This window comes from Sycon ciliatum, chromosome 12 (genome assembly GCF_964019385.1).
Source record: "Sycon ciliatum chromosome 12, ocSycCili1.1, whole genome shotgun sequence".
NCBI classification, from domain to species: domain Eukaryota; kingdom Metazoa; phylum Porifera; class Calcarea; order Leucosolenida; family Sycettidae; genus Sycon; species Sycon ciliatum.
Window position 1 is genome coordinate 10,606,812 of NC_088654.1, and position 12,866 is coordinate 10,619,677.

At 46.1% G+C, this 12,866-nt stretch overlaps 1 protein-coding gene across 1 annotated transcript in view; it reads right to left on the reverse strand.

Moving 5' to 3' along the window:
- The window catches only part of LOC135828264 (cubilin-like), a 48,236-nt gene that overhangs the window by 33,501 nt on the left and 1,869 nt on the right, over nucleotides 1-12,866 (reverse strand). The window contains exons 2-4 of the mRNA XM_065340713.1: nucleotides 7,134-7,291; nucleotides 5,228-5,293; nucleotides 4,340-4,411 (exon numbers count right to left, since the gene is read on the reverse strand). Coding sequence (XP_065196785.1) covers nucleotides 4,340-4,411; nucleotides 5,228-5,293; nucleotides 7,134-7,291 — 296 coding nt within the window. The remainder of the gene's footprint in view (nucleotides 1-4,339; nucleotides 4,412-5,227; nucleotides 5,294-7,133; nucleotides 7,292-12,866) is intronic.

Below are 12,866 nucleotides of genomic sequence, written 5' to 3' on the forward strand. Positions count from 1 at the left end.
AAACGATTTTAAAAGAACAAGATTAGATAACCTGGATTAAGGGGAGTAAAGAAAACAGTGAGTCTAGGAATCTCTCCTTAGATCATCCTAACATAGATCATGAAAGTAAACTTTCAATGGACGTGAGAATTGAGATGTGCTAGGGCACGACAACTAGAGGGGAATGCTAGGCTGTGAGATTCCGAAGTACATATATTTTTGTTTGTTTTATGTATTGCAATGCAAATCCAACGGACAATCATCCCCAAACGAATAAAATGTAGGATAACCTGGATAGGTGGAGTAAAGAAAACAGTGGGCCTAGAGAACTCTCGCTCGGGATAGGGAACATCCTAGCATTACCCATGAGGGTATACTTTCAATAAGCTTTAAAGAGGGGGGGGGCAAAATATTCCAAAACTTAGCAGCATTCGCCCAACACATTTATATTACACGTTTGCGGGAGGTAAGCAAACCACCTGATTGTGTTTGAAAAATGTAGTGCGTTCTTGAGTGCGGGCGAGTTGCCTGCAAACGTGTAATGAAGCTGCGGGAGGCGTCCATCTGGATTTTCCTCAGTCTGTCCCACCAGGAAATCGCGATTCCACGGATGCAACAAATTTCGGGTTTCTGGCCCAAACCCGCGATTTTATTTATTTATTATTTATTTATTTATTTATTTCTGCATCTCGTGGCATGTTTCAGCAAAATCCGCGATTTCCCACGTTTTTATGTTCTTTTCTGCACTACAGTGTATATCTCACATTTCTATGCACTTTTCACGCAGTGCTTTCCATGATCCTGTAGGTTATTTGCACAGCACGACTCGTACTAATCCCGAGTAGATATACGATGCAACAAATTTCGTGATTTTGGCCCAAATCCGCAATTTTCTGCAAATACTTCCGCGAATTCCTGGCAAGCTCTGCATCATTCCGCACTTTTCGTCGCATTTTTTGTTGTTTTCTGCCGCAATTTCTTGCCAAGTTTTCGAGAGTTTTTTTCCGCAAATTCCCGCAGGGGCAGCTCAGTATTGTCACAATAATAAATCCAGTGGAGTGGCGGCCCACCCTTACCTTCGGATGGTTGCGATAGCTGTGCACTGTGCAACCGATTCTCTCAACTTGCTTCCTCCAGGTATCATGGCCTGTGATACCCTCTGTGAATTTGTGAAACACCAGTGGCCGGCCACGCGAAAATGAGAATGCATGCAGCCAAGATTAGGCCATCATCTCCTTCATCCATGATCGTAGTGGTTCTAATTCCGCCCGTCGAATATCCAACATCAGTCCCCAGGAAAGAGAAGGAATGAGACGTCAGGGGCTACGCCAATTTGGAAATAATGTCATGTAGAATAAAAATAATTTGAAGTTCAAAGTCGACTCTGTAGATCAGCACACATGTGACACGTACAGTCTTTGGGTCGGGCTTGGCGCGCTTCGCATTTGCTGCAGCGCCACTTTTTCCGCAACTGTTCGTTGTTTTGGAAGAGATCGCAACTTTCGCAACTTTCTACATTTTCGCGAACTACGTCGCAACTTTTCCGCAACCCTGGCCCAATGGCATGGCCGTCAAAAGGTCAAGTCACAGACTACATGTCGGACAAAATGCATACTCGTTCATTTATCGTGTGCCATCAAACTCATTTCAGAGAAACAGTAGATCTACACTTGTTGGGTTATGTACATGTACATTACCTTTTGCGTGCACTGAAGTGATGGAGGATGCGTGCAACAGGCTGCTTGCACTGTTGTGTAAAGTTGTAGTTCACAGCAGGAATGGGGTGAACAGTTTGATGTCTCTGCACTTCTGCTATATCTTTCTTGGTAGTTTTGGACTCTCTCACTTCAAGTTGCGATTTGGGAAAGTTTTGAGCTTTTCCGAAGATATGGATCCGATTTCAGCAACTTGCACTGGTTTTGGAAAGGTTTCGAAAAGCATAAGTTGCGAAAAACTATAGCATCTTTGGGAAAGGGCTACTCTTCATCAGTGTCTATCGTCACTCAAGGAATTAGACAAGATCAAAGAGCATTATTTTGATGTATGAACAGCGAACAACAACAGTAAATACCTCTGAAGATGATACTACTTCGAAGTAAGACCTACATGTATGTGTTATGTTCCACACCCTTGGACAGAATGACTCGAGCCTTTCCCCACTCCGTCATCCCAATTTGGAACCAGCTGCCTACCTCTATCATTCCCCACCCATTTCACCCAACGAACATCCAAAAGTTCAAGACAGCAGCTTATCACCATCTCCTCAGAACGAACTGGCACTGGGCCACTCATAGCACACGCGAGTAAGAGGGTACAGTGTCCTACCCTGCTTGGACATACATGTAATCTCTCCTCACGGGCAGTCTCCTCTTGAATTTAAAAGTCTAACAGCGTTCACATCAATACTCAACTTATTCTTTTGCTCACTGAGCAATACAATCTTTCCATTTTCTTTCTTCTGTTTTCTTTTTCAATTTAATCCTCCCCACCCAATATCCCTTTGGTGCGTCCATGGAGCTATGAAGCCGAGACTTCTGGTCGGCGGAGCTTAATGGGCCCCACCACCACACTCCATCATTCACCCCAGTGTCTGGAGATATGTGGATTTTGTTGAAAAAAAGAGAAAAAAACTCGACACACATAAGGAAAGTGCCTTATGTACTAGGCCTTGACAGATTATGCTAATATTTTCGTGAAATTATGCTTTTCGCATTGCTGAAAAAATTGCAGAATTATGCTCAAACTTATCATAATTATAAGGGGCCGGTCACACTGAGGGAAAATTTGAAAAAATCCATGGTTACCATGGATAGTGGCCGCTGAGCGGGAGATTTGAGAAATTTAATCCACTCGATGAAAATCAGTTCGAGGCCCCGCTTTTCCGCCGAAGATTATAATCATCCGCGGCTTCCACTGGATTTCTTTGAGTTTCCTTGTTTTTCTTTTGCGTTCTGCAGTGGAGCGATACTAGAGGCTGTGCTGATGCAGCTCTGGCCCAGGCGCGGGGCTTACAGACTGCCAGAAGCCAATGGTGACAAAAAATTGCTCGCGTGAGAGAGATTTTTTCATTGTGCGTATGCAGTGCGGCCGTGATGAAAAGCAGATATAATTATTCCCGGTTTATAATATGAGGATTGTTCCCTCAATGTGACCGGCCCCTTATGCCGCATTATGCTCACATATGCTGCTAATGATGGTTCTGTGCAAAATAACAGGGGAATTTTTTTGTAGAGGGCGTTTGTACTGTAGTAGCAAAAGTTCAACGGGGTCAACGAACCGTCCGACCTAGCTACGACCGTCACTGATTGTAGTGGATGGGACATGTTGTCAAGGGAGTCGTAAACCTACGACTTCCTGGTGCATCTACTTGTACTTGTACTTGTAGAACATGTACAACTGTATGGAATTTGGTGCGAACAGGCGGATTATTCCAATTTAAGCGATTCGTATGCAATTTGCCTCGAATTATGCGATTATTCGATTTTGGTACGAATTATGCGAAAAATTATGCTAGCATAATCTGTCAAGGTCTATTATATTTATGTACAGACCACATATTAGCGCTACAGACTACATGTACATAGCGCTAGCTAACTGAGCGTGCCAATTGTATAATGTGATACAATTGATCCATGTACTCTGAAGTACATACAACATCACACCACTATACACGTAATAAAATAATACAAATCGCGAGCGCCACCAAAACGAGGAAAATAAGTGACAAGTTTGCTAATGAGCTGACAACAAGAGTTATTTAAAAAAGCTTATGCTCTTCCCTGCATCTATTCCGTAATTCAGTACTTTCATTTCTAGGGTACCCTGTAAGAAGGCCTTAGGCCTGTGGGGATTGCCCTATCAAAAACATTTGATAAAAAAGGGGAAGTTAAGCCTAAATCAAAATTTCACCAGTTCGTCTTTGGGCTGCTGAGTCGAATGGTATTGGTCTGAGGAAGCTGAGATGCTCCGTTCCACCTTTATTCCCAATGGAACTCGCGCACTTCCACCGAAACTGGATGACTGCGCCCTACTAGATGGGGATTTGTATGCAAAATGTCACTAAAAGCCCCATTTCGTTCTTAAAAAAGCACGAATGATGCAATTGGCCCATATGTTGTAGTCTTTCGGACACTGAGTCGACTAGTTTGGTCCGACACAGCTGTGATGCAACGTTCGGCCTGTATTCCCAATCGAACATAGTTGAGTAAGCAATCACGTGCTCATGCGTGCACAAGTCACCTGGTGACCGTGCCTGGGGGGCTACAACCTTCACACCAAGGTTCAACTCGAGTTCAACTCGAGTGCCAGGAACGGGCCCCTTTAAAATGCTACAGTATCGAAACAGTCCAGTGACACTTACAGTACTTGCAGTTTGGTGGCATTCTGGAACTGATCCTCTCCGACGAATGAATAGTGATTGGATCGTAGATCGCTAAGGCCACGAAATGAAGAAGAAACATAGCATTGCATACGTAAGGAATGACAAAATGTTACGAGTTGTTACTAACACTGACTGTCAACCAAAGAAACTCAGATCATGCACAGTCCGAGAGTTCGACAACAAAACACAAACTGACAAACAGCACTGAGCCAGTCAACGACGTGACACCTAGCTCTAACACATCTACCTGGCGCAAACCAACAACCTTCTGGCTTAGAGACTGCTTCTTCCATTCCCGTTAGCTTTCCATTCTCATTTCGTTGTAATTATTTACACTCCTTCCGCATGTATGCATGCTGTGTATGGTGATCTGTATCATGAACAGCTAGTACTCTGAACACTATCCCCCTTTAAGGAACACAATTCATTTGCCATCCAACTACACCTCCTTATTCTACCTCTTGCACTGTACTCTGAATACAGCAGGGAGTCGTATTTGACTCCCTGCATTTATTCTGAAAATATGAAGCTGGCCACGTTTCCCCTCAGTTCTTGGTTAGTCCAGAAGGAATGAGTTTGATTTGTAGTGTCGACTGGAGCTGCTAGTATGCTTCCTGTTACACACACACACACACACACACACACACACACACACACACGCACACACACACACACACACACACACACACACACACACACACACACACACACCACATCGTTGAACGATGATAACCAACAGTCAAGCCCTCCGTTGGCGATCCAAGCCAAAAATTGAAGTAGTTGCCTAAGCTGAAGTGATAGTGTATTTAATAGTATCATTACAGTATCATTAGAATTATGGACAAGTGCAGAGTAGAGTGATCTCACAGAAAAATGAGGTTAGGAAATCGTCCATAGTCCTGGGCAATGGATAGTCCCGTGTCCTGGAGGGTTCTGTGCAGGAGGATTCAAAATAAAAGTAATCATAATTGTTACTATGGAAAATAACAAGATAGTTGCAGCGCGACATCGGCGGTAGTTTTAGACATGTAGGGAAGTTGGTTGCTTCCCCCACTCTGCGAGTTTTCACCCATGGTAATGGTTTGGCCTGGAGATTACGAATTTGGTGCTCTTCAGACACAATGTTCCCCAGCATACTCAAGCGCAGCTGATGACGCGGGAATTCCCCAACTGTGTAGTGGGCAGGGAGTAGTGCTTGCTTGTAAGCATGCTGAGTAGAAGGTTTGATGGACATCGCCTGTGCTCTGTATGGCAGTCGCGAGTCAGTCAAGTGTTAATGAAACTAGCTCCGGCGTGGAGAGGAAACACTTTTCCTATAAAATTATCGCCCCTTCAAACGTACAGAGACGCTCCGTTTCCAGCGTGGCAAACACCAGAGAGAAGCGTTAGTCAGTGCCACTAATGCCATATTAATGGGTGGGTAGAAAAGGCGTCGCGGACTCTTGTTCATTTGCAGCGCTGCCTCTCCAAACCAGCCCCATGTAGTTGCAAGGAATCACCAGTACATAATGGAGGTGGTGGTGTCTTAGGCCATAATTTATTTGGCGGAAAATCGCAGGGTGGATGGGAAGAAAGCAACTTCCCTACATTATTTTGAAACCGTTTTACCTCTTTGATTGCATTCGCACCGGACCACTTCTTCGATGAGGACCGAGTTGGCTACGAACATTCTTTGCTTACCTATTCATCGGCTCATCACTTCTTTTACAGGTTTGGAATTCTGGAAAGGTTGGAAACCCCTTCGATAAGCGAAAGCCGTTGGGGAATTTTAGGGCACAATTCTCCACATACATTGAGTTCAGTCCATAACGGGTTAAACAATAAAATCACAAAACATACATTACAAATTACATAAGGAAAAGGTGCTTGGCGTTCCTAGCTGTTTCCCAATGGCTGGCTCGAAACCAGTTGGCTCGTACTGACTGTCTTGTGCTTCCTTTGGAAGCTTTTTTATCGCATAGTTCTCACTCCTTTTCTTTCCAGCTTCTTGACAACATTGTTGGAGCCGACTGAAAGTTGGACTGCTGAATTGTCGGTGTTTACAACAGCGTTTAACGCTTTTCTTGCCATGATAGCTATGCGCCCACCAGAGTGACGTGGTCAGCCAAGCGTGTTAATAAGGCAACATTTTCTCCCAAAATTGTCTTCCCACCAGAGATTGGCTCTCTGATTTCTACCAAAAACGAAAAAGTCAAAAGTAGTATAAAACACTTTAAGAATGAAAGCGTGAAAAGGGAAGATAGCAACTATGAAAGTGGTCCTTTACCAACGATGCATGTAAAGGATCACTTTCATGGTTGCTATCTTCTTCCCTTTTCATATCGTGTTTGACACATGTATATGTAAGTCATTCAAGCACCCCCCCCCCCCCCCCCCCGCGTGGGAATTTCTTTGGCTACGACTGTACATTGTTTGTTTGGAGCTCAGGGAAATCATGCTGTAGCATACTTTGGGTTAATTTTGGGAGCCTCAATTTCACGTTCTCACCCATGTCTTATCATTATAAATGTAGAGACAAAATCGAAATACACTGTCATCAACGGGAGCCAAACTATTGCATAATACAGATCACCTCTGTTGGCAGTTCCCCTCTCATTTTTTACATTTCCTTTTACAAGATTCGTAGGTGACAAGAAAACAACTAATCTGCTTGTGTGCTCCAACCCTTGGAAACGCCCTGTTGCTGGACTGCCTGGAAACCATAAACAATACCCGCACCAAACATAACTCTGTGTTGCAAAACAACTATTGTATTGAACGATTGAAGTCTTACAGATTTGTGGTAGAGGTTTGAAATACGGTCAAACTCGGCAATGGTACGTTTTTGCACGTCACAGAAATGCTGGTGCATGTACAGCCAGGATAGCATGTTGCGAATGCTGTCGCGCAGAATATTGCCACGCTTGCGAAAGCAAACACTGGCAGACGACTCTGGACAAGACAGAGAACATACACATAGGTATGCAGAACACGTTAGATCGCTTGAGCTGCAAGATGAAGGCTATTGGTTTGCAACACCGCTGGTGATTTGTTTATACTATCGCGCGAGCCAACAGCTTGGGACTACCGCTACCTTTTAGCATTATGTCTCCCTAGTTCTTTTCGAGAAACTCTTGTTTGACTGGAATTTTCAAAATTCTGCATTATTTTCATGCTTCTTTGGATCGTAACTTCAGTTCTTCAGGTAGTCACTCAATCTTCACAATCTTAGGCTTCCTGGAAAGGTTTCCGCGAGAGGAAGAGACTGAGGTTGCATTATGATGACCAGGACATTCGTCCTGCTCCAGCCGTTTCAGTATTCTCGATCGTAGAGTTTCGATTTTTTCACTGTGTACTCTTGAGAGTTCTACCAGTGAAACCCACGCAAAATTCAGTAACTCAGCAAAATGAAAAGTCTCAAACGTTTCATCTTTCGCTCGCACTCCGCGCTTTTCAAGTTGCTGTGATCGCGGCTCAACTAACCAGCGATTAATCTCAGGAACTTGCAGACGCTTTGCAGACGGGTTATACGGAACGCTGAGAGTTTTATCTTCGACCTGAATATTTGGATCGTTGAATTTGAGTGAGGTTTGACTGAGTTACGACATGTTGAAATTTCAAAAATGAATGTCTAGAACTAACTCGGATGGAGAGCCAAGGATTATTCATAAAAAGTAAAAAGGACCAAGGAACTACAAGTTACACTATAATGTTCACTACCAGGTGGTTTGACCGTATTGTCCTATGGTCTTGCCAGTATCGTCATCGACATGCATGAACGTCCGCCAACGTCCTTCACAGCTGAGACTTTCAGCTCGTGCTGATCTTGGTTGCGCGCACCTTCGCCCCCTTATGTTATTTCTATAACTTAGAACCTTCCAAGTTGGAAGGCTGTTGGAGTGCGCATCCAAGATGTGCTAGAGCTGTTAGCCAGTTAGTTGTAGAACGTCAGTACCGTCGGTCAGTGTGGTGCAATGTTATCGCATGAGCTGATTGTCAAGTAACTGGTGGTGTTAGTGGATAATTATAGTGTAACTTGTAGTTCCTTGGTCCTTTTACTTTTTATAAATGTCTGGAACTCTACTCATTCAAGTATGGGGTGGTCTGAAACTGCAATCTGTTAGGGACATGGTTCGTGGTGAAAGCCATTTCGATCACTTTGTTTAGTACTGGAGATAACCGTGAATTACTGAATACGAACTACTTTGTACAGTGCAGCTTCAATCCAAGGATTGACTGTGTCCACATTTTCCCTCAGACTCATGGTGGCCGCAGGGAAGCATTGAGCACATGACAATTTCCAAAGGAAGTTTGTAGAAAACAGTGCCGGTACTTGCATGACATAATGGCAGAACAAACAGGGGAGACTAAAAACATTCCAAAATTCTGTAGCTGTTGTATTGCCAGTGTTTTGGTGGCAGTTATAACACGGCGGCCGTGTATGACGTGCAGCTCGGTTAGCCTCCGCCAGCCGGCCAGCGCAACCTCGACCATGCGCTCGCTTGTATTTGTATGTGTATTAATTCTCCACAGGCCTTAGCCTAAATCGAGAGAGTCTCCGTCAATAGCTTATGAAGAAGAAGCTGAGGAGAAAAATAAAAATAGGAAATAGAATGATGCGGGGTGGTAGTAATATAACACAATGCTCTATGACATCGCTACTCTACGTGGAATGAAACCAGAGGGCTCATAACGGGTGATAGAAGAGTGTGTGAGGACAAGAGCGGTAAAACATTTTGGGCTGGATACAGTAGTCAGTACGAATGGCAGCTGGGAGGGAGTTTCATGTGGCAGTGGTGACAAAGAGAAAGGGGGCACGGGTGTGTGTGTGCTGGCTCTAGCAGGTGGGAGTAGATGTTGGGGGCGCCTGGCACTGTTTGACACTGAGTAGCCTAGGTTCTCCAGGGTCGTCATCTGGCTATTGATAAGGTGGTGGAGCTCAAGAAGGCACTGAATGTGTCTTCGCCATGCGAGGCTGGGCCACTGGAGGTGCGCGAAAAGTGAGGCTTTCGGCTCCGTTTGAGGAGGGTACACGCCATACTGCCGCAGGATCACACGTGCCACTCTTGCCTGTAGCCTTTCAAGGGTAGTAGCCTGAGCACTGGAGAGTTGAAATTGCCAGAGGGATGAGGCGTATTCAACCACAGGTCGAACATATCCAGTGTACAAGCGGCTAGCTACGGCTGGGGTGATACGCTTGGTCATGTGGATCAGCAGGACCGCTCGCTGGCGAGACGTTGTCGTGATGGTGGGTGGCGCCGTGGTCGGTGAAGTCCAGATTAGAGTCCAAGATGACTCCAAGATGTCCATGAGTCGTTACATCAGACATGTCATCTTCCTGCATTCTCAGGTGCGGAGTCGGATGAGTAGGGTGGGCACGTTCTGCACGACTTCTAGGAGAGAACTGCATGGTGCAAGACTTCGAAGGGTTGAAGCACCCTCCGACTGAATCAGCCCACTGCAGAACGCCATCAGTGGCGGCCTGGAGGGGTGAACCATTTGTTGTTGGTTAGGTCCTCCGGCTACTCTCCCAAGAGTAGTGTCATCGGCAAATAAGAGCACATCAGTAGTGACATCAGACGATATAGTGCGAGGAAGGGCATTAATGTAGAGAATGAAAAGAATGGGGCCAAGGTGAGATCCCTGGGGAACGCCTGCAGAAACTGGGTGGGTCGGCGACTTGGCAGAGAGAACTTTGACACAGAAGAAACGGTCTCCGAGGTAGTTGGTGAACCAAGAAACGGCTTCAGGGGATATGATAGTAGCGAGCTGACGGAGAAGAAGTAGTAGCAGTAGTAGTAGAATTTATTATTTTACTAGGGAACTCCCAACAGGCGTTGCCTTTTTACTGGGAACCCTAGACCAGTGCGCGGTACCTTGTCAAACGCTTTCGCGAAATCCAAGAATAGAGCGTGGTAGTCAGTGCGCTTGTCGAGTGCTTTAGCCACTATTGAAGACAGGACAATTAGCTGATCGAGTGTCGACTTTTGGCTGAGGAGGGTGACTCCTTCTCTCCCTCTCTTGGTATATGTCTCTATCGAACCTAGTGGATGGGGGCTTCTTCAGACAGGAAGGAAGCCAATTTAGTTTAGCGACGTTCAATGTACGTGGTCTATCGTCGAAAGTCAAACGTGAAGCGCTCTGTCGTGATTTGGCCAAGTACAAAATTGATGTTTGTGCGGTGCAGGAAACTAAAATTTGCGAAACGAGGCAAGAGTATTGTGGTGGCTATGTTCTTTACACGCTGTCGCCAACCTGTCGTCATTATGGTCTGGCATTTGCAGTAAGAAGCAGCTTGGAGCCGAGAGTCGAGAGAGTTTGGAGCGTTTCTGACCGAGTCGCTGGAATTTCGTTACAATTGGGAAAAAAATCGACATTGAGTATCCTGAATGTGTATGCCCCGACGTCAGCTCGCTGCAGAGACAACAACTTTGAATTGGATGAATTCTACGATACCTTGACCAGAGCTATACATGACGTGGACTCGAGTTCCCTCTTCTTTGTTATTGGAGACTTCAACGCGAAAGCTGGAACGAAGCAGCAGGACGAATCATGTATTGGCAGCCATGGGCGTGGAATCAGAAACGTCAGCGGAGAGACGCTAGTGCAATTCTGTGAAATTAACAGATTATTCTTATCAAACACAGCGTTCTGCCACTCTGCAAGGCACAGGACCACATGGACAGGACAGCGACTTGACAGAGCCAGTGGCAAGATTGTCAACATTTACAACCAAATTGATTATATTCTGTGCCGTCAATCGCAAAAGAGACTATTCACCAACGCCAGAAGTTACAATGGAACGGAAGTCACATCAGATCATAGGATTGTGGTGGCTCGCACGCTTTTACCTCGAGTATTCGGCATATGGGGTCGGGCGGCGCGGAGCAGCCAGAAGAAGGTGGATCGCCTAGCAGTGCATCGTTTACCCGGGAATCCACAACTGCAGAATCAGCTAACATTTGCCATCTCAGACAGAATTCAGAGGGTGTCAGAAGATCAGCCCAACACCGGATGGGATGCAATAGCTGCAGAGATCTTCCACGCTGGCAAAGAGATTGTGGGTGTGACAGCCAAGACCAGTCATCGTCACCATGACCCAGAGATCGAGAGACTTTCCTGCATGCAGAGAGATGTCCGACTCCGTATTCAGGGCAGTGATGACCCAATCGAGCGAGAAATGTTGAGGACTGACCGGAATCGAATCCTGCATGATATCAGGAACAGATCCATCACAAACAGAGAAAATGAACTAATATCGCGAGCAGAGGAGATAGAGAGGCTCAAGGATGGAGCCCAGATGTTCCAAGCTGTACACTTGCTCCGGCGAAAGCCATCGCAGAAAGTCGTCGTTAAGGACAGCCAGGGCAAGATCATATGTAATGATAAGCAAGCAAGCTTGGAGATTAAGAATCATTTCTCATCGCAGCTCAGTGACTCTGCAATTCAGCAATTTGGATCCTTCACTGGGGAACCTCGACCGCTGCAGCATCCCGTTTCAACGGAGGAAGTGAAAACAGCACTAGCAAGACTCAACAACGGTAGAGCTGCAGGACCCGACAACATCCCGGGTGAGCTGTTGAAGTACTCAGCCGATGCCACTGCTCCCGTCATAAGCCGATGCATCAACAGCCTATTTCAGCAACACCGGGTAGAGCCATTCATCGGTCATGGCACACTAATACCTCTCCAGAAGCCCGGAAAGCCGGTGGGTGCTTTAACCAGTCTGCGACCGATCATCCTCCTGACAACTCTACGCAAAGTCATGTCGCTGGTAGTCCTCAAGCGCATCTCGCCAGCCGTAAACGATTTCCTATCACTGAACCAAAGTGGTTTTCGTGCAGGAAGGTCAACAGCTGATGTGGTCTGGTGCCATCGGTGGTTAGCAGCTACGACCCAGCGGTACCACTGGTCATTCAGCATACTGGGCATCGACATGTCACGTGCCTTTGACACGATCAGGCGAGGACAGTTGATGGACGTGGTTCAGCGATTCTTGGAAGAAGACGAGGTACGCTTGATCCGTTACCTGATCTCAGATACGAATTTGGCAGTCAGACTGGGCACGGAAACATCAAGCTCTTTCTCCACTAACATTGGTACCCCGCAAGGTGACTCCTTGTCGCCAATTCTATTCGTGATCTACCTGGAAGCTGCCCTGCAGGATGTGCGACAGCGAATGGCTGCACCTGTGGCCCGGCATCTTCCGTACGATGTGGAGTACGCCGATGATGTGGACTTCATCAGTATCTCTAGTGATTGGCTTCGGATGTTAGAGCCACAGGTTGCCACCATCTTGGGTACATGGTCCCTTACCGTCAACCAGACCAAGACAGAATTCACAGCCATCCAGCGAGAGGCCGATCGTGCTGATGAGCCATGGCGTATGGTCAAGAAACTCGGCTCTCTCCTTGGTGATGCAGAGGATGTCACCCGCAGAAAGCAGCTTGCGGCGATAGCGTTTAAGTCCCTCTGCCAGTTATGGAAGAGAAGAGACCAAGTGAGTCTGGAGGTGCGCGTCCGGCTG